A 21,712-nucleotide genomic window follows, 5' to 3' on the forward strand; every position below is an offset into this window, starting at 1 on the left:
CTCTGAGACCCTCACTTCTTCTGGGTGTATACCCAGAAATGGAATTATTGGGTCATATAGTAATTCTATTTTTAAATTTGTGAGAAATGGCCATACTATTTTTCACAGAGGCGGCACAATTTCAAATTCCCACCTACTGTGCCCATAGGTTCCAATTTATGTATATTCTCCCGGAAACTCGTTACTTTCTCTTTTTTTATAGTAACCATCCTAATTTTTTAAGTTGAGATATGCTTGATTTACAATATTCTGTTAGTTTCAGGTGTCAGCAAAGTGATTTCTATTTTTCTGTTCTTTTTTCTATTCTTTTCCATTACAGTTTATTACAAAATATTCAATATAGTTCCCTGTGCTATACAGTAAGTCCTTGTTGTTTATCTATTTTATACATGGTAGTGTGCATCTGTTAATACCATGCTCTCAATTTATCCCTCCCAGCTTCCCCCTTTGGTAACTGTAAGTCTGTTCTCATGTCTGTGGGGCTATTTCTATTAGATTCTATTTCTATTAGATTCCACATATAAGTGATATCATAAACTTGCCTTTCTGTCTCACTTAATTTCTACATCCATCCATATTGTTACAAATGGTATTGTTTCATTCTTTTCTATGGCTAATATGCCATCACATATATGTACCACAACTTCTTTATTCATTCTTCTGTTGATGGACACTTAGGTTTCATCCATGTCTTGGCTACTGTAAACAGTGATGTTATGAACATTGGAGAGCATGTCCAGATATATGCCCAGGAGTGGGATTGCTGGATCATATGGTAGTTCTATTTTTAGCTTTTTAAGGAACATCTATACTGAGAGTTGGACTATAAACAAAGCCGAGCCCTGAAGAATTGATGCTTTTGAACTGTGGTGTTGGAGAAGACTCTTGAGAGTCCCTTGGACTGCAAGGAGATCCAACCAGTCCATCCTAAAGGAGATCAGTCCTGGGTGTTCATTGGAAGGACTGATGTTGAAGCTGCAACTCCAATACTTTGGCCATCTGATGCGAAGAGCTGACTCATTTGAAAAGACCCTGATGTTGGGAAACATTGAGGGCAAGAGGAGAAGGGGATGACAGAGGATGAGATGGTTGGATTGCATCACAGACTCAATGGACATGGGTTTGGGTGGACTCTGGCAGTTGGTGATGGACAGGGAGGCCTGGAATGCTGCCGTTCATGGGGTTGGAAAGAGTTGGACACGACTGAGTGACTGAACTGAACTGAATACTGTTCTCCATGGTGACTATACCAATTTATATTCCTACCAACAGTGTAGGAGGGTTCCTTTTTCTCCACACCTTCTCAAGCATTTATTATTTGTAGACTTTCGATGATGGTCATTCTGACCAGTGTAAGGTGATACTTCAATGTGGTTTTGATTTGCATTTTTCTAATGATTAGTGACGCTGAGCATATTTTCATGTGCCTGTTGGCCATCTGTCTGTCTCCTTTGTCGAAATGTTAAATTAGTTCTTCTGCCCTAACCATCCTCTTTTTTAACTGGAACCTGAATAAACTCCCCATGTACATGTTCAAAAGTCAAACAATTGAGTACATCCAACTAGAGAAGACTTGGAGAATAATGTAGGATTATTAATTACAGACTTCCTTGAAGGGTGGAGGATCCCTCCTGCTCTCTCATTACCACACTGAGTCTCCTCCATGTCCTCTGTGGACCTCATGCTACTTCCTTATCATCCCTTTCCAAACATCCCTCTCTCATCTGACTTGCCATACTGTGTCCAGCCTCCACAGGAAGCAGAGTCTGGTTTCTATCTACTTTTGTCTGGAATTCTGGTGAGTAAATGTCTTCATTTGTTAGACAGTGAAAATCACTTGGCACACTGTAAATAATAAATGGTAACTAATCTTCTAGTACCTACCTCATAGGGGTATTGTGAACATTGAGTACATAAATGCACACAGAGTTCTTAGAATACTTAAGTGCTATCTGAGGTTAGCTGTTATTATTGTGTTGGTCATACTGGGGAGCCTAGTTTGTCAGGACTTAATCACTTTTGAGCAAGAGATGCTGCCAACAACTTTGGGTCCAGGTGACCACTTTGAGGAAAGTCACCTTGAAGCAGATAATCTTTGGCTTTTCCAGAACTTTAAAGCGTTCCCTTTTAAGGATGTAAATGTAAGGTGAATTCATACCATCGCAGTGGGGAAAGGGAATGACAGAGCTTTTGTAGGCTGACAAAATCTTATACCCTTCATAGGAGAAGGAGATGAACAAATCTATACAGGGCTCAAGGAACCTCTTTTTTTTTTTTGCCACACAACATGTGGGATCTTAGTTCCCTGACCAGGGATCAAACCAGCATACCCTGCACTGGAAGTGCAGAGTCTTAACCACTGGACCACCAGGGAAGCCCTCAAGGAATCTCTTAAAAAGAAAAGGAGTGAGAGAATCCTTTCCTCATGAGAGTCTGTGTTACTAACAGGACCTCTAGGCTGGATGTGTGAGGTTCTGACTAAATCAGCAGACAGAATCTGAAACGGTTGTAGAGGGCAACTGTCTGAGAAGAAGGGCCCCCTGGACTGGTAGGGGAGGGTCCAGGGGCTCAGTGGGGGTCGGGGAGGAAGGCAGTGAAGAGTTCTGGCTTCTGCCTGCCTCTGGCAGCCCCTCTGAACTAGAAGCATCCCACCGCTGCAGTGGAGAAGAAGTAACCAGTGACTCTACAGCCATGTCTGGTGGCTAGTTTGTTTGGAACTCCCTGTATTTCCATAATTCTTTGCTTCTGAAAGAGACACAGAACCTGAGCATCTTTCAGTTTGCGTGCCTAGCACCCAGCACATGTCCAGAATGAGGCAAGTACTCACTAAAGATTGCGGGACTGGAGTAAGCCAGAAGGGCAGGCAGGACCAGGCGCTGGGAGCCGGGGCACCTCTTCTCTTCTTGCCTCGGTCCTGGAACCCAGTTGTGGGGAGAGTCACCAGTGCTGGGGACTCTGTGAGTGAGGACTATCCTCTGGGAATGAAGGATAGGAGTTTTCTTCTCTTCCTCATGGTGTATCATAGTTTCACTCTGCCTTTCCAGCACTTAAAATCATAGCGTTTAAGAATGGAAAAGGTTTGTCCAAGGAATGAATCTTTTCATCTTTGCCTCTCTTTTCATGGGTTAAAACCATAGTATAGCGAGTCCAGAGCATTAGGTCCAAATGGTTTTGCTTACGAAGGTGGGAAGAGCTGGCCTTTATCTAATTATGCAAGAATACTAAGCGACTCTAGAACCTGGCAAACACCTATCCTGCCTCCTGGACCAGAACAAGAAGGCTGGTCTGCCTCCTGAGTACTCTGCCTACTGTGTGTACAGCAGCCGGCATCGCATAAACACAGCACCATGGTAACTGGCACAGTTTCAGATCCATCCTTTTATTACTTACACCTTTATCCCCCCTCTCTTAAATTGTCAAGAGTTGTGCAAAGAAAGCAAGTTCAGTGTGCTCCACCCAAACACATAGGAAGGGCAGACTTCAGCAGGGCAACCAAGGAAGGGGAGGTAATATCCACCTATTGGAAGTGAGACAGTTCTGGAATTCTCCACAGACTAGCTGTGTGACCTTAGAAGTGACTCTCTGTCTCGAGCTCCAGATTCCTTAAAGGTAAAGTGGGAATGACAGGAGTAAACTCATCTCCAGGACTTTTTGGAGGATTAAATACACTAACAAGTACTGTATGGTGGTTCCTGGGTGAAGAGTTCCTCTTCTGTGGGGGCAGCCAAAGGGCTGTGTGTATCAGCCCGAGAACACCAGTGGGGTCTCCTGCAGGGCTGGAGGTATTCATTTCCCAGGTGCTCCGTGACATTTCCCCTGTCATCCACATTTGACTAACGGCCACAGGCATGTTCAGACGGAAGTTTCTAGTGTTCAGGACCTCCTCTCTAAACAGTTTACATCCTCAGGCTGCTTTTCAGTGGGGCCCCAGCAAGGGCTCGTAGGTAGGACCCATTAACTCCTTCCTCAAGTGCTGCTGTCCTGCTCAGGATAAACTGAGCCAGAGGAAGGCCCAGCTACCAGCAATTATGAGCAGCATTGCAGTGCTTGGCTTCTCCCCGCAGGGCCCTTAGGCTCACATCTGGGGAAACAGTTGGTGGGAGAACTAGAAAAAAAAATTCCTCTTGTTCTTCCTGATGGGTTGTATTCCAAAGGCAGTAGTTGACAGGAGCGTCTTCTGGGCTTTTCCCAATCCATTTAAAGGCGTCTAAAAGAAATGAAAACTGTCCTCACCCCACCCTTTCTTTGCTCTCCCTCTTTTTTTTCTCCTTTTGTTGCTCTTTTCTATTCTCATTTCCTAACAGTGATAGCTTTTTCAAAGTATCCTGGTACCAACAGCTCCGTACAAAAAAGCACTGCTAAGCTGCTAAGTTGCTTCAGTCATGTCCGACTCTGTGTGACCCCATAGACGGCAGCCCACCAGGCTTCCCCATCCCTGGGATTCTCCAGGGAAGAACACTGGAGTGGGTTGCCAATTCCTTCTCCAATGCATGAAAGTGAAAAGTGAAAGTGAAGTTGCTCAGTCGTGTCCGACTCTAGCACCCCACAGACTGCAGCCTTCCAGGCTCCTCCGTCCATGGGATTTTCCAGGCAAGAGTACTGGAGTGGGGTGCCATTATTTTCCCCTAAACTAAAAAAAACCTGTCATAATAATAGTTTTGAGGCAGAAAACTCAAGGCCAAGGTAATAAGTGCAATTTTTAAATCTTTTTTTTTTTTTTAATGAAGTACCACACACTTGTGGGGAAAGGAATCCAGTACAGACATGTGGGTGTTTGTGTGCTCAGTCGTGTCCGACTCTTTGCGACTCCATGCACTGTAGCCCACTAGGCTCCTCTGTCTATGAAATTTTCCAGGCAAGAATACTGGAGTGGGTTGCTGTTTCCTCTTCCAGGGGCTCTTCCCCACCCAGGGATTGAAACTGCAACTCTAGTGTCTCCTTCATCTCAGCTTTTTTATCATTTTTTTTTTTTTTAAACCGCTTTTTTACCACTGAGCCACCAGGGAAGCCCCAATATATGTATAGTATACATATTTTATGCAATGAATAGGATAAAAGCCTTCCATTCTCACCCCTTCCCTCAACCCTCTTTCCTGGAGGTGATCACTACTTAATAGTTTGATACGCATTCTTCCAGACATTTCTGTCATTTTTTGGTCATTTGGCAGTTATGTCATGCTTGCCTGCTATGTTCTGGGCACAGTGATAAGTGTTAGAAACAACAGTGAATAAATGTATATAGATATACATATCTTTATCTGTCATATCTATTGGCAAAAACGAGATGACCAGGGTAATGGGCTGACCCTCTGGACTCAACTGGCAGACAGAGCAGCTGGAGCACAGTACACCTGCCCACACCCAGCTCGCCAATGGGCAACTGAGGTCACACCCTGGCCACCACAGCTCCCATTGCAGTCTGCTGTCCTGGCCATCCTGTTTCTAGTGTCTCCTTCAGCAACAAATTCTGTAGGCACCGGTCAAACAAGGAGAAGGAAAGATGAAGAAATAAACTTGAGGACATGAAAAATGCAGCCAGAGGAAGACTGTGTGTGTTTGTGTGTGTGTGTTTTCTTAAAAATAGTCACTTTTTCATGCCTGTGGATGGGGTAAGGAATGTGTGTGTTGGGGTGGGGGCGGGGGATGGGCAGTGAGTCCTCCCTTTGTGATTAAGAGCAGTAAATGCAGTTAGAGAATCTGCCCCACCCCGGTTTCCTGCTCCGGAGTTGCTAATGAATAACCCATCTTACCACCCCTCCCAGGGCACCGTCTCAGGCCTGGGTGCTTCGACAACCCTGAGGTTCAGGCAACATTCCTCAGCAGTTACTTAGCTGGGTGATGGAAAAAAAAAAAAAGCAGCCTAATTGGCTAGTGGCCTTTTCTAGTGAATGAAGGTTTCTGTTTTAAGAAGTGAAGTGACTTCTCAGCGGCTGTTGATTCACTGCCCACAGGGAGATTTTTGAGCAGAGGCTTCCTAGCCTCGGTAGAAATTTGCATACAGCTTCCACTTCCTGCTTCGGAGCCTGTTCCACGGCTTACCTGGGCCGGGAGAGGGTGCAGGGAGGCCTGGAGCGACCCAAGGTAGAGTGGCCCCGAGAAGGAGAGAGCGTGACCACCCGTGGCCAGTCTGTCTGTCCTTGGCGGCTCTAAGGTAAGTGGTTCAGTTGTCACCTGACTGACCTTACGTCTTAACTTCTGATCCATTTTCCAAAACACTGCTTTCTCCTTTACCGAAAGTGCCGTCTCGCTTTCCTCCGCCTGCCTCTCCCCACCTTTCATTTGTTGGTTCGTGTATAGAGAGACAGCTCCGGCTTAGAACATGACAGCTATGTGTCGGCTGTGAGACAGGGCCAGTGGTTTAGTATTTCAGACGGGAGAGCGAAGATTAACTCTTTGAGGAATAGACACACACACCCACACCCCCCCCCGCTGTGTTTGAGGACTTAGTGTCCCCACAAGTTTTGATGAAGAAGACTTCCCCCCTTCCCCCTCCCTCACCCCCCTTCTCCAGGGAGGGAACCGGGGAAGTCAAAAACGAAGACTTTGGCTTCCAGCCCGCGGACGCATCAGCGACAGAGGTGGAAGGAGAATTCCCGAGTTTTCTTGATCCCTCTTTCACTCAGGGAAAAAAAACCAACACCCTGTTCTTGAGCCAGGAAGTCCAGCCCTGTTCCGTGCTGGCTGTGGCTCTGCCAGCCCCTCTGCCCCAGCCCTCCACCCTCCCACACCACCCAGGCATTTGCTGGCAGAGACAGCCGGCCTGAGCCTTTAGGAAAAAGCAAGGAGAGAAGTGCTGTTATTTGATCTTAGAAGCTTATCAACCTTCATGTGACTGTAAAGTTCAAGATAGTCTCTTAGTATAGGGGGATATTTTTAAATGAATAGGAAAACAAATAATAAAAACAGAGGACCTGAAACTTGGTTTCAGATTCTTCCTTCTCTGCTTGCTGACTCTACGCTGCTGCTGCTGCTGCTAAGTCATTTCAGTCGTGTCCGACTCTGTGCGACCCCATAGACGGCAGCCCACCAGGCTCCCCTGTCCTGGGATTTTCCAGGCAAGAGTACTAGAGAGGGTTGCCATTACAACTCTGTGACTTAGGCAATTTATTTCTTTTTACTTGGGCCTGGATTTCTTCATCAATAAAATGTGGATGGGGGTGGTGAGCTAAGATTATGTTGAAATTCACTTCTAAGAAAATAAGGCGAGGGTGATGAGAATCCCAGAGGGGTAGTCATAGTGGGCGGTCTTAGAAGATATGTGTTTTGTTTACTGATGATTCAAATATATTAATCTTAACTCTCCTACTAGATAGTCCCTGGAGGAAAAGGACTTAATCCTTCTTTACCCTCTAGCACTCAGAATACTATCAAACACCTTGGGGGCGCTCAGGTTTCTTCCACATAAACTGCTCTGATTCGTTTCACTCATCTATAAAAGGTGAAGCCTTAGTCTGGGTGGAAGGCTGGGGAGGGGTAGGGGAGGGTACTGGGCAGCCACATGCTCTGTGGAAGAGCTGCCTGGAATTTAGGTATTATTTTTGACTCTAGTAAAATAGGAGAACACAGGGGGTTTCTTGAATTAGTTTATGTCCCATTTGGGTTACCCAGGAAGAAATGGCCTGTGCACTTGCCCACAGAGTCCAGGCAGCGCCAGAGAGCTGGCACACAGGCCTGGCTCCAGAAGGCTGTGTTACTGACTTAGCTGGAGCTGGAAATGACTCCTTGGCTAGACCAGTTGCTTTGTGTGGGGCCTTTAATGGGAGGTGAAAGGAAGCTGTGAAGCACGTCCTGATACCATGTAAGGGTGATGACTAGGATCGGACACATTACTAGATGGTAAACACCCTGAATTCTTAACCTTTTCCAAACCACTACTTTGTTAAAAAAAAAAAAAAAAATCATTGTTTCTTTTGAGCTAATTCTCTCCCTCCATACAGTTCACAGGGGCCCTGGTTGAGTGGGATGGGCTGACTCAGGGCTTTTGGTATTGCTCAGCTGTTTCTGTGGAATATGAAGGCCCTGGTATGGTCCTCATCATGCTTTCAGATGGCTCTCTCTCTCATTCTGGGATGAGAGGACAGGAATTTCAAGATGTTTCACCTGTGATGCGTTAACTGATTTTTATTTTCAAATAACATGCACCATTATCTGAAATCAAGCCAACTGTAGTTTGCTGCCAGCCAAGCTTTGACCCAGAAAGACCACCCACAGACATTCTTCATCTTGTGTCGTTTGTGATGGCGGCCCCTGCTTTGCTCTGTGCTTGGGGTGAGCTGACTAAGCGTGAAGTCTGGGCGTGTCGGGGAGAAGACTGTTAACTCAGGGATACTCACTTTGGGAGGGTTCAAAGATGGAAAATATTTAAGCCTGCTTCTCAAAATTAAGGAGCTAGTGACTTTCAAATGCTCTGAAAATAAGGAGAAGGCAGTCATAGCTGCAGAAATTCAGAATCATAGTTGCAGGCACTCAGAAAGATCAGCTAGTGCGGGTAGTTTGCCTAAATTAAATCTATGTTTTAAAGAGTTGAAATCTTGGAAATACCCTGAATTCAAATCATTTTTCCATGATGGACAATTTTCGAGTAGCCTTTCAAAACACATATGAATTGCAGGCAACTGCTGTATGGGAAAAAAAAGAGCACACAGATGAGGCATATTAAACTGTAAATTCCTTTCAGATCCAATGAAATGACCCCTAATGTTTGATCATATTTCCTTATCAAAACAACCCTGCAGTCCTTCCGTGAGAAAGCATCTGAGGATTAGAGTCCAGCAGCTCTCTCCTGGGCCCCTTCTGCTTCTTCTAGTGCATTGTCACCGAGGTATTTTTAGTTCATGAAGCCCAGGCTGTCCTTCTCCCTCAGACATTCGACATTCTTTGCGTCTCTTGCCCAGCAGGCCTCCTACTCACCCACGTGTGCGATGATGCCTGAGAGTTAAGCTCACTCTCTCCCTCTGTGCATGTGTGTTTGTGTGCATGTGTGTGTGTATGTGTGTATACACACAGAACTTCCTGGAGACTTGAAGCTATAAACTGGCTGAGGGAGGAAGGTGAGCTTTCATCCCCCTCATGACCTGTGCCAGTCTGGAGTGATTTCCTGATAAGGCCGCTGAGATCAAGTCGCTTGGGACTGACAGGAGCCCCCAGCCCGCATGACGCCCTTCCTTCACCCTGAAGACCCAGGCTGGCTGAGGTCTGGGCAGCTCCTTCAGTGATGATGGGAACTTGGCTTTTCCCACCTCCCTGTTTCCTGCACTAACGGTACCAGTGTTTTTCCTTCTTCCTCTCCCAGGCGGGGTTCCCAGGTCTCCCTCCTGTTGCCCTTCCTTCTCTGTGCTGTTGGCCCAGACTCTTCTGGGCTCAGCAGCTCCCCTCCAACACTCTTGCCTTTTACCTGCACTCATTCTCTCCCTCCCCTTCCAGCTGCCCCTTGTCTTACCCAGCAACACGTCTAAATCACAATTTAAGTGAGCCTCTGTCCTCCACCAATAAAGGACAAATTTTTTTTAACTTTTCCTTCAAAGTTTCCCACTCTTCTGGCTTCTCTTCCATTTTCCTTTCCTCCTTTCCATCCCTTCTTCTCCCTCTCCAGATTTTTTCCTTTCTGCCCCTTCTTCTTCACTCTGGGGTCTGGACTGAATTAAGAATCACAAATGTGTGTTTAGAGAAACCTTATCTGAAACAAACAAACAAAAGAACCCATGGGCTGGTTTGAGGTTGTTCTCTAAACGGTTTTTACTAGCTTCCAGCACGGTGGAGTCAGTCCATTCCCATTAGAACCGTCCGCCAGTTGAGCAGCTCAGAGGAGTTCCAGAGCGAACTTGTAATCAGGTCGGGTCACGCTGCACTGCCTTCGGCCTGCTGTGAGCTGTACTGTGCAGGACCCGAACAAGGGCAGTAAACGTTCCCTCATCTCCAGGGCTCACCACTGCTTCCAGTCCTCTGGCAAACCAAGTGGAAGAACTTCTCTGTCTGGGAAATTCTGCAAGTAAACTTGGAAATATTTACTCACTGGAATTTGAACCTGAGCCACACAATTCACTCAAAACCAACTTCCACTAAGCCAACTGACGTTGGGAAAGTTTGCATGCGTTTGGGTAGTAAATGAAGAATGTTAATGAGTTTAAAGTCTTGTTGTTTTTTTAATCCAGAACTTTCAAACACTTATAAAAAAAAATTACTCCCTGGAGAATGAAGTAAGACCTTGAGAATCTGCGATTGCAAAGATCTGATCCAAATTGGATCTGAGGCTCTTCCTAGCTGTAAATTTATATATTTATTAATATATTCCCCCCAAAATATTCATGCTGTGTCTCTAGGGCCTTTCAACCCTTTGGGTTGACCCAAAGAATGCTTTAAAAAAAAAATCCAAGCAGTTGGTAACAGCAAGACTTGATCATTTAGGAGCTAGTAATGTGGGTTATTAATTACTCAGGCTGCTCACTCCTGCCCTTCCCCTGCTTCTTGCTCTGCTATTTGTCTTCTTCCAGGGACATAACACCTTCATTAAATCCCATCCGTCCTTGCCTCAGAGGCGTCCCCTGGAAAATATCCCCTCTCTAGATGCATCGCCATTTATCATCACCCTTTGTTTGTGCTCTGTCAACAAGTTTTCAATTTATTTTGAATTCAGTTTATGATTAAAATTTAATGAGATCCAATCAAGTGCTTTTCTCACATCAAGATGCCTCGGCAGTCTCACCCATATCCTCTATTGTAGTGGCATGAAGGAAAGCCATCACAGGTTTCCAGCCTGGCCATTCTTCATAAAACACAGGTGGCAGGTATCCACGCCTCCTTAGCTTCAAGGTGAATGGTTCTGAAACCTATTTATTCCAGAAGCTTCTAAGGTTTACTCAGCTCCTGCCATCCCCTTTCTCTGCTGCCCCCAAAAGCTGTGCAAGTCCATGCTTCCAACCAAGAATCAGGAGGATTCGGTGCACAGGCTCTGCTGCTGAACTGCCTGGGTTTGAACCCTAGCTCTGCTCTTTACTAGCTCTGTGGCCTTGAGAAAGTTACTTAACCTCCCTGTGTTCGGTTTCCCCATTCCTAAAATAGGGCTGACACAGTGCCTACGAACAGGGTGTCTGTGAGGATAAGGTAATACATCCAAAACACCTGGAACAATATTTGACCTGGAATTACATTTGAACAAAACAGATGTAAACATTTGACAAATATTAACAATCATTGTTAGAAAGGGTCAGCTTTCTTAAGTATATCCATTTCGTTGAGTGCATATTGATTTATCAGCATAATGTATATCAGAGGTTGATAAACTACAACCCTTGAGCCGAAGGTGGCCCATGGTCTATTTCTATACCTGCGTATTGCTAAGAATTTATTCTTTTAAAGGGTTGTGTACAAATGAGCTAACCTAAAAGCAGAGTATGAGACAAAGACAGTTTGTGGTCCACAGGAATGAACTATTTACTGTCTGGTTCTTTACAGAAAAGGTTTGCCAGTGTCTGATCTATGTGGTTTAATGGAAAGAGCTTGGAGATCTGTAGGCTGGAATTGGCTGTGACTTTGAAAAAGCTGGGCCTAAGGCTCTCTATAGTAGGAATGGTAGTGATACCACATATCCCTCCTCTGACCCAGCTGTTTCAGGACCAGGTGAGATGATGTGTACCAAATCTGCCGAAAATACACGTTGGTTAAAAAGATACAGACTCCATACACTTTGTTGTTGTTCAGTCACTAAGTCTCATCTCTTTGCAACCCCATGACTACAGCACGCCAGGTTTATGTAATAGTTTTAGCATCCAAGTATAAAACAAGCAAACATGGTCTAGAAAAACAGTTCCAAAGCCAACTATTTGTTGTAAAAATAATAACAAAATAACCTTTGTTTTTGGAGAGCTTGATATGGGCCAGACTCTACAGTCAGCACTTTATTTACACCTTCTTCCTTTATCCTTGCAATACCCTCCTGTGGGGCAAATGCTGTTATCTCCCCTCCACACACTTTACAGATAAGAAAAATGAGGCCCAGAGAAGATCAGTAATTTTCTCAAGGTCACACATCTAATCATGCCACTTCAGTTTAGTTCAGTCACTCAGTCGTGTCCGACTCTTGCGACCCCATGAACCACAGCACGCCAGGCCTCCCTGTCCATCACTAATTCCCAGAGTTTACCCAAACTCATGTCCATTGAGTCGGTGATGCCATTTAACCATCTCATCCTCTGTTGTCCCCTTCTCCTCCTGCCCTCAATCTTTCCCAGCATCAGGGTCTTTTCAAATGAGTCAGCTCTTCACATCAGGTGGCCAAAGTATTGGAGTTTCAGCTTCAATCATGCCACTAGCAGAGAAAGAATCCAATCATAGGGAGCTTGACTCTAGAGTCTGTACATCTAAGTCCTGCATATTTTCCACATCATAGAAATATGTATTGATTCAGGATAAGCCTTTCTGGATGGCAGAAGCCATAGTTAACTGTGAACATGGACATCAGATCTGAATATGTGTGCTGAAAGAGACTTGTGTCCTGTGCACAGCAAGGTTAGGGTCTAATCGTGACAGACCTGCAGAAAGACAGGCAGACATGATGGGAGGAAAAGAAGTTTTGGATGAACTATGAGATGAGAAATGTGGGACTATGAAATCAGACAGATTGATCAGAGGCAGAATATGCTGGAGGAAAGAAAGTTTGCTGGGAACAGACGTGAGCAAAGACTTGGAGGCAATGAGAGAGAGACAGACAGACAGACAGACTGAATGGGAAATTCTGTGACTGGGACACCAGGGAGCATCGCCACAGGGGATGTCAAAGCTGCTGATGTCTTGATAATTATCTGCAAACCGGGCTACTCAGGAAGGAGAGAAAGCAGAGAGGAAGCCAGAGAGACTGGGACAGAAAAACTGACAGATTTGAAGAAAGATGCTGGTCAGAATCTAAGGGCTAGAACCACAGCTCACAGTCCAAAGGGCAGTGAGATTCCAGAGAAGGAAAACTGCTGTCTCTTGAGTCAATCAGATCCAAGAACCAGACCCACATGCATCACTGGTTCACCTAGTTGTATGCACCTGGCGGCAGGGAGCGGCTTTCCAGGTGGCACGAGTGGTAAAGAACCCACCTGCCAATGCAGGTAGACATAAGAGACTTGGGTTCGATCCCTGGATTGGGAATATCCCCTGGAGGAGGGCATGGCAAACCACTCCAGTATTCTTGCCTGGAGAATCCCATGGACAGAGGAGCCTGATGGGCTACAGTCCATGGGGTGACAAAGAGTCATACACGACTGAAGCGACTTAGCACGCACACACGTGGACCTGGGGCTAGTCTTCCATTCCTAGCTCGTGCCACTCCAAGTCCACCCATCCCCACTGCAGACAAACGTCTTCACCCTCTGCTGAATGGTCTTTTGTATTTTAAGGAACAGTTTACTCTCTCCTGGGTGGTCTCAGCAGTGCTTCTCTCTCATTGACTCTTAATCTTTGTGGACATCAGAATCACTGGTGGAGCGTTTCCTTTTCCGTTTTTATCTTGTAAGTAGATATACAGGCACTTGGTACAAAACTTAAAAGGTAAAAAAATGCTCTGAAAAGCAAGTCTCCCGCCCGCCTCCACTCCCAGTCCCACAATTCCCTTCCTGGAGGCACCCTCTGTTCCAGCTTTCTGACCACCCAGCGTGGGCACAGACAGACTTCGATTGGACAAAGGATAACATATACTCTACACACTGTTCTGCTCCTGCCCTTTTTAACTTCACGATAAATGTTGGAGATAGTTCCAAATCAGTTCACACAGCACTTCCTCAGTCTTTTCAAAAAGATGTGGAGTATTCACTGCAAGGCTGAACCACAGTTCTAAAAAAGCAGAAGCTTTTTGGATGGGTGAGTCCTTTGCAGTCTTTGCTATCTTCAAAGCCTCTTTGTTTTTACCAAATAAATGCATCTCTCTATAGAGGAAATTCTTGGAAATGAAATTATTAGGTCCAAGGACATTAGATTTAAAAATCCCGATAGTCATGGCTAAATCGTACAGATGACACTTCCCTTGGTAAAATATGAGAGGACCTATTTACCTGTGGGACTTGGTGGTAGTGGTTTGGTCGCTCAGTTGTGTCCGACCCCATGGACTGTAGCCCGCCAGGCTCCTCTGTCCATGGGATACTCCAGGCAAGAATACTGGAGTGGGTGGCCATTTCCTTCTCCAACCTGTGGGACTTAGAAACAAAAGGGTGCTCTGGCCTTCTCAGAATCTCAAGGGGTGGGGCCTGGGCATCTGAGTTGTGAGCCTCAGAAAGCGCTTCTGAGTCAGAAACTCTTCTGAGGTCCATGGCTGGCCAGCCTCTCCCTGTCCCCAGGGATCTGAAGCCATGAGCTAGACTTATCTGTCGGCTGCATCCCCAACAGCCTCAGCCTCTCCCGGCTTTCTGAGCTCAGTGTCATGCTGATGAGCTGAGACTGCCCAGACCACGGCCACCAGTGGGGTTCTACAGGCCCTAACTGGGAGGTCTTCTGTCCTCCTTGGGATCACAGACTTCTCTAGATCATGGCTAGAAAACAGCTTTTTTGCTTAAAGCCAATTTGCACCCTCTGAGGGAGATGGGAACACAGGCTGTGCCAGGGTTACAACCACCTGCATAGCATATAGAAGAGGTCTGGAGTAAAACAGGGGAAATGGAAATGGTTAGGAGAGATGGGATACTGAGTTAATTTTTTTTAATGTCTAGTTATCTTTTTATTACAATATTGACATTAAAGACCAAAAAATAAAACTGCTACTTCTGACCCAACCCACTGATCTGCCCATGGCCCTCTGATGTGGCATTGTATTCTCTGTGACACCCTCAGGAGGGTGGCAGGGTTGTTCTGTCAGTTCTGGCTGAGGTCTAGGGCCGGAGGGGCCCTTGTGGTGGGCGCAGGTCTGCCCCACCCGCTGCTGAGGATGTAGGAGGAGGCCGGGTACTCCGTGTCTGAGCAGATACCCCATCATGCTGCGGGATAGGCTCACTGTTACTCTGCCAGCAAGGGTTGAGGTCAGCCCCATCATGGATGGGACCTCTTCAGGCCTGGCCTCAGGGCCTGACACTTAGTGGAGCTTAATACATATTTGAGAGGAAGAGGGAAGGGTACCCATGTGGTCTAATTTCAAGAACTTGGAGGACTTGGCCCACCAAATCCTCCCTGTCACCCTTCATGGACCTGATTTCCTCACAGTCAGGGATTCTTCCAGCTACATGGATCTGTCTCCTCTCTAAAACAGGCACTGGTCCTTCATTCATTCAACAAATAGTTATTGAGCGCCTGCTAGGTACCAGGTATAATTCTAGATGCTGGGAATACAGCTGTGAACAGAAGAGTCGAAAATCACACCCTCATGAAGCTTACATCCTGGGGGGAGAGGAGAGACAATACACAAGGAATATTGTAGTAGGTATTAGAATTGATAACGTCTCTTTTATAGTATATACAATGGTGACAACTGCTGAGAGAAGGATAGAGTAGGAAGGGGAGGCGGAGTGATGGGAACATGTAAAATTTTAGAGGGTGACCAAGGAGCCCTCACGGAGAAAGTGAGAGCTGAGTAAAGACTTAAAAAAGAAAGATAGCAAGCCATGCAGATATGTAGGGGAAGAGTGTTTGAAGAAGAAGAAATGGCAAGTGCAAAGGCCCTCGATTTGTATTAGTTTGATTTCCTGTACTAGTCATTTACCTTCAGCTGGATTACAAACCACTTGAAGGTAGGAATAATGTTTTATGTCTCCAGAAATAATTTTGTTTACCTTTTAATAGATATCCTCTTGGACCTCTTGAGTTATGTGTCACTTGTAGGTATCAACTGTAAAAGAATTTTAATTAAGCTTATGCTTCAGAAGAAGGGGTTCACAGCACAGTGTCAGACACACAACAGGGATCAGTAGTCATTTGCTGTTTGAATATTTGTAGTGATAGATTTAAAATATGGGTGTTCACTGTGTTTGTTAAAAATTACTAATCCCATAGTTTTCCTGAAAGGCTGTTCATTGCCATGCCAGGTTTATTCACTATCATCCAAGGAACCAGTTGTTCCTTTTCAGACCAGTTTCAAATCTAGAATTCCCTCCCTAGGACACGACCTCAGAATTCCAGTTATGTGACCACACTCCAGAGATGGCCGCCCTTGTCACCCTTTTTATTAGCTTCCTCCAAGTCCTTGAAATCTCCTCAGCTGGAAGAGCATTTGCAACTTTTTAAATTTAATTTTATAAGTTTTAGGGAAGCACTTCTAAGGCATTCACATTTGAAACCCAGGGAGAATATAAACAATTGTACCTGAAATGTAGAAAATGAAAATGAATCGCATACCAAGAAACAGCCGACAGCATTTAGTTCTTTTGTTGGCTGGTTCTCTGGCAGCTTCTCCACCCTCCCCCTGTCCCCCTCCCCGACCCCCATCATTCAGCTGTGGGTCCACAGATGCTTGCTGAAGATTATGTAACATGCAGCCAGTCCTTTGGAAAATACTTTTGCTTCCTGACCAGCTGAAGCGCATGTTGTATGGCATATCCAATTTCAGAGCTGTAGAAAAACTGTGAGAAAGAAAGGAAAACAATGGTGAACATTTTTAAATGCTCAGAAGTTGAAATATGTGTGTTTTGGGTAGGTCTAATCAACTGATATCGGTTGAAAGGTGTGTGTTTTTCCAGGGTCTAATCAGTTTCGGTGCTGAGGTCTCTTCTCTGCAGAGCCGTGGGGCCGGAAGCACACCCAGACTAGACAGCAACCTAGAAAGCCCACGGCAAGGAGGGAGGGAAGGCTGGGACTGGGAGCCTGAAGAATTTTCTCTTGTGAGAAAGTGGTACAGAGGTTGTTTGGAGCAGATGGTAAGTCTGATACCAAGTGAGGGTCAGAGAAGTGTTAGTGGACATTCATTTGGCAGAGTGCAAGGAAAACTCGGGCTTTCCTGATGGGTCAAGCGGTAAAGGATCTGCCCGCAATGCAGGAGACTCAGTTCAACCCCTGGTACAGGAAGATCCCCCGCAGAAGGAAATGGCAACCCACTCCAGTATTTTTGCCTGAGAAATCCCGTGGCCAGAGGAGTCTGATGGGCTACAGTCCATACAGTCGCAAAAGAGTCAGACACTGCTGAACACACACGGCAAACTGACATCTCTTTTTATAGGCCAGGAAGAAAAATGTGGGAAACCACTGATCCCACTTCTGCTTCTGCGGGGCAGCGTTTTAAAATGCATGTGCCTTCCCTAGTGGTTCAGGGGCTAAGACTCCAGGCTCCCCGTGCAGGGGGCCCAGGTTCAAACCTTGGTCCTCGTCAAGGAACTAGACCCCACATGCCGCAGCTAGGACCTAGTGGCAACCAAATAAATAAAAATATTTTCTAAAGTATGTTGCTTAAAATGCATGCTGTCATGGTGCCACTGGGTTGGGTACTAGGCTCAAGAGAAGGGGAATTCCTATTTTTCCAACTTGTCTTAGAGCAGTAACTGATGGGCATCGTGCCTTGGGGCAGTAAGCCCTCAGTGAGTGAGTGTGGTTGAAATTCTACAGGGATGAAAGAGGAATTTAAAGATCCAACCACCAGCACCACTCCTTTTCTCTGTATGGCATTTGAGGCATGTTACGTACGAGGCCTTCACAGAACAGACCGCTGGGGTCTTTTCTCGTGACTCCTTCACTCCCACTGTCCCTGCTCTGGCTCCCCATCCTCACTTCAGAGACATCTTTTCCCCTGACCTGCCTCCTTGCTTCCCCTGGAGCCTAAGTATTCTGGGGCATCATTTCAACCAATCTGATGATAAGGGGAGGCCAATTTTCCTTCCCATTCTGTCATGTTGGTTAAGAGTTCTATTTCTATGGGTAAAACAGTATTCCCTGGACTGTGGGCTGACTGCTGTGGGCTAAAGGCTAGTTTATTGAGCCTTGTCCATGGAGCTGCTACATCACAGGCCAGATGGTCGTGCAGGCATCATGCAAGAGGGAATTAAGTCCTCCAAATAACCTATAGCTGTAACTGGAAAATGTCACTATGACCTTTTTTCCAGTGCTTTTTAAACTCGGGCTTTAAAATTCTTTTTTTCTTTCTTTCTTTTTAAATTAGGCAATAGGTCACATGGAGCAATAGTTTAAAAGCTCAGAAGGTGAAAATTCTCCCTCATCCTCCTCTCCCTCAGCTTAGCCCCATTCTCAAAGGCAACCAATGCACTAATGTCTTATGTGTCCTCCATACACATTTTATACGTGTGCAAGCAGATATGCACGCACACACACACATACTCACACATTCCCCTCTCCTAATTTTTTCCCACAAAATAGCAGCACCATTTACACATTGGTCTGCACCTTGCTTTTTTTTTTCTTATCACTTAACAGTATATTTTGGAGGTCATTCCACATCTGTTACTGATATTTCTTTCATCATGGATTCCAGACACACATGAAGCAATCCATGTACTGATCGTTTCTCTTTCCTCGGAAATTGGCCATTGGTTTTCATCTGTGTCTTCCCCTTGCTGGTGTATGACTTCTACCGCACGATGGTCCAGTCACATTCTTTGAATAGCCTTCCAGAAAAAATGATCTTCATAAGTCTTAGTGCCTTTCCCTGGAGGATAAGCAAATGATTTTACGTGACTGGGGGCTCTGCCAGCACGCTGGTGTCATTCTACTGTTAATTTAAACCACATCTTGAATGGGGTCCCTTAAGGTCATGAAGTGGGGACTTCAAGAACTGACCTGACTCCTGAGGTTGTGGCATGTTTTCTCTTGTTCCAGACACTAGAATGAACCGAAGCATTCCTGTGGAGGTGGATGAATCGGAACCATACCCAAGTCAGTTGCTGAAACCCCTCTCAGAATATTCCCTGGCAGAGGAGTCAGAACTGGCTGCTCCAGATGCAAGGAACATGGTGCCTAACAACTTGTCTGCATCCCCAACTGCTCAGTCTTCCTCCAGAGACTTTCCTCAGGCTCACCTGCCCCTGCAACTATCAAATCTCCAGCAGCCTGTGTCCCCGAGGGTCACCTGCCTGCGTGCCAAAGTCTTGGCAGAGAGTGAAGACAGCTTGTGGAGGAGACACATGGATCCCAGCAAAGACTTCACCTCAGGCTCCTGTGCAGCCGGAGAGCCTGAGACTCAGTCTGTGGCTGGAGCCCTCCCCCAGGAGCATCAGTTTTCCATTACGGAAAAACATAATCAATGGCTGGGATCTTGGCTTTCAGCAACTTCCCCTGACACTGGCCATGACTCTGACAAATCTGACCAAAGTGTACCTAATGCCTCAGCAGACCCCCAAAGTGGTAGCCAGGAGATGGTGCCCCGGCCTCTCAGGAACCGAGCAGCCCCAGACCCACCTACAATAGACACGGGGTATGATTCACAGCCGCAGGATGTCCTGGGCATCAGGCAACTGGAAAGGCCACTACCCCTCACCTCCGTGTGTTACCTCCAGGACCTCCCCAGACCTCTCAGATCCAGGGAGTTCCATCAGTGTGAACCTCAGAGATACCCAGCATGTGCACAGATGCTGCCCCCCGAGCCCTCCGTGCAAGCTCAGTGGAACTATCACTACTATTGTCCTGGAGACCCTGACCACCAGGTGCCATGTAAGTGAGTTGCTCTCCTCTGGATGTTGTGGCCCGGGTAACTGAGTAAACGGGAATCTCGCGTCAGTGTCTCCCATCGCTACACCAGCACAGGCAGGTCAGAAGGCAGGGAGGGCATTCTGCTTCCTATGGGGCCCTCCATGTGCGTTTGGATTTGCAAGGGGCTTTAGAAGAATGCTTTATCTTGGCCCAGAGCCCGTCTCACTTGGAACCTGCCTCTCTAGGAAACGTTAAGAAGAAAACAGACTGCTCTCTAGGGTAGCTGAAGTGAAACTTACCTAGAGGCAGGGAGCCATCCCAAATGACTTCTAGAAAATTTTGTTGTCCAAATTCTTGGGCATTCTTTACATGCTTGTTCTCCACCTTAGATTTTTCAGAGAAAGAGGCCTTCAGTCAAAAAAATCAGAAGGTGCCCAGAATGTCATTGAGACTTCAAACTCATGGCATTACATGAAGGTCCCATCATTCCTGTATTTCTGTTGCTTAAAGCCCTTTGGAGGTTGAACCATCCACACCTACCCTACGATCTAGCCACACTCAAGGACTGGCAGCCCCCTAACATGTAGAGCTACTTCATAGACCCCTGCATTGTCCACGTTCTTCTCTCTACCTAGGATTTTTCCCCTTCTTGTATACATTTGAACCAGTTCTATATCTTTTAACTGTTTTCTCAAGTTCTAATGTGTATACTGTAAAGTTTGCCCTTCCTCATTCATTGAAGGGTAGTATATTTAGTGTATGCAGCCATCACTCGGAGAAGGCAATGGCAACCCACTCCAGTACTCTTGCCTGGAAAATCCCATGGATGGAGGAGCCTGGTAGGCTGCAGTCCATGGGGTCGCTAAGAGTCGGACATGACTGAGCGACTTCACTTTCACTTTTCACTTTCATGCACTGGAGAAGGAAATGGCAACCCACTCCAGTGTTCTTGCCTAGAGAATCCCAGGGACAGAGGAGCCTAGTGGGCTGTCATCTATGGGGTCGCACAGAGTCGGACACGACTGAAGCGACTTAACAGCAGCAGCCATCACTATATATATCTTTTAAGACTTAGCTCAGGTGTCCCTCTGACAGCTTCCCCAGATCACTCCCTTCTTCAGGCTCTCTGTCTCCTTATGCTCTGCCTGTTGGCACACCTAATGCCAGTATGGCATCTATTTTGGGCCTTTTTTACTTCTCTTGTCAGACTGTAAGCTTTTGCACATCAGCAACTTACGTATTTTCAATCCGTAATTCCCCAGCATTTAACACAGTGACCAATATATACAAGACTCTCAACAAATTATGTCCAATGAATGAATAAAATGCATCAGTACAGTAAGCATCTCTGAAAGTGATAAACTCTTAGACTGAGGTAAAAGGTCCATTACAGTTCTTGATGTCAAGTCTCCATGAGGCTGCTGGAAAATAGCAATAGGGCTTTACAGATGAAACACTGGCTGAGAGGCTGGGAGATGCAATATTTTTCTTAGCAAATAAATACCATATCAAAAACAGTTTGAAGAGTCTGACCAAATCTGATGCCTAGCTTTAAAATAAATTATGGAAATAATCACGAATCCTATAATCAATCACAATTTATTTATTTGTACATGTACATTTAATATAAAGCTTCCTTTTCATAGTTTAAAAAAAGAAAATGTGAGGTAAAAGAATTTAACTTAGATGATGCCTGAAAGAAAACAGGGAAGAATGAATGAGTAAAGAGTGAGGGTAAGAGATGAGGCAGCAGCAGGGCTCTGGGAGAAAGAGCCCCTGAGATCTACAGCTGGGACTCTGGTGTTGGTGTTGGATGCTGGGCAGTCAGCTGACTGAAGCAAGAACATCACTGGTGCTCCGAGTGTTCAGGAACAGGGTGAGTGTGCTGACGAAGTTCCTTAAACATAAATCACTGAACCTTGGCAGGGTCAGGATTTGCATTTTTTTTCTCAATGATTCTTAGGTTAAAAAGGAATCCCACAATACTTTTTTTTTTTTTTTTTAAGATTCTACTCTCTGCATTTAAAGGTAGTTTTTCTGATCATAATAGTAATATTTGTTCACTTTCAAAACTCAAATATGCCCAAAAGCCTAATTCATGTTTCTGTCACTCAAATATAATTCCTTATTGGGGTTTGACATATTTACTGGGTGTTTTTGCAAGTATGTATTTACTATGGTA

The 21,712-nt window shown here is 45.6% G+C and overlaps 2 protein-coding genes across 16 annotated transcripts in view; one reads left to right on the forward strand and one right to left on the reverse strand.

Annotated features, from left to right (window-relative positions):
• The first annotated feature begins 6,025 nt into the window (after positions 1-6,025).
• The window catches only part of TRAF3IP2 (TRAF3 interacting protein 2), a 44,922-nt gene continuing 29,235 nt past the window's right edge, over positions 6,026-21,712 (forward strand). For 8 of the 12 annotated variants that reach the window (XR_015132840.1, XR_015132841.1, XM_086317290.1 and 5 more), the window contains exons 1-2: positions 6,026-6,151; positions 18,721-19,551. Coding sequence is in view for 2 of the 12 variants with exons in the window: in XM_086317288.1 (XP_086173414.1) it covers positions 18,729-19,551 (823 nt within the window). In the remaining 10 variants the exon portion in view is untranslated. Of the gene's footprint in view, positions 6,152-18,720; positions 19,552-20,305; positions 21,407-21,712 lie in introns of those variants that run through there. The other 4 variants (XM_086317295.1, XM_086317297.1, XM_086317296.1 and 1 more) reach the window with 2 other exon arrangements.
• LOC147365827 (uncharacterized) overlaps positions 16,110-21,712 on the reverse strand; it is a 99,156-nt gene continuing 93,553 nt past the window's right edge. For 2 of the 4 annotated variants that reach the window (XR_015132858.1, XR_015132864.1), the window contains exons 3-5: positions 19,830-19,914; positions 18,289-18,550; positions 16,110-16,520 (exon numbers count right to left, since the gene is read on the reverse strand). Coding sequence is in view for 1 of the 4 variants with exons in the window: in XM_086317308.1 (XP_086173434.1) it covers positions 18,538-18,550; positions 19,830-19,914 (98 nt within the window). In the remaining 3 variants the exon portion in view is untranslated. Of the gene's footprint in view, positions 16,521-18,277; positions 18,551-19,829; positions 19,915-21,712 lie in introns of those variants that run through there. The other 2 variants (XR_015132863.1, XM_086317308.1) reach the window with 1 other exon arrangement.

The sequence above is a fragment of the Bos grunniens genome, chromosome 9 (genome assembly GCF_055505025.1).
Source record: "Bos grunniens cultivar Pamir isolate PY7600 chromosome 9, Bosgru_T2T1.0, whole genome shotgun sequence".
Taxonomy (NCBI): domain Eukaryota; kingdom Metazoa; phylum Chordata; class Mammalia; order Artiodactyla; family Bovidae; genus Bos; species Bos grunniens.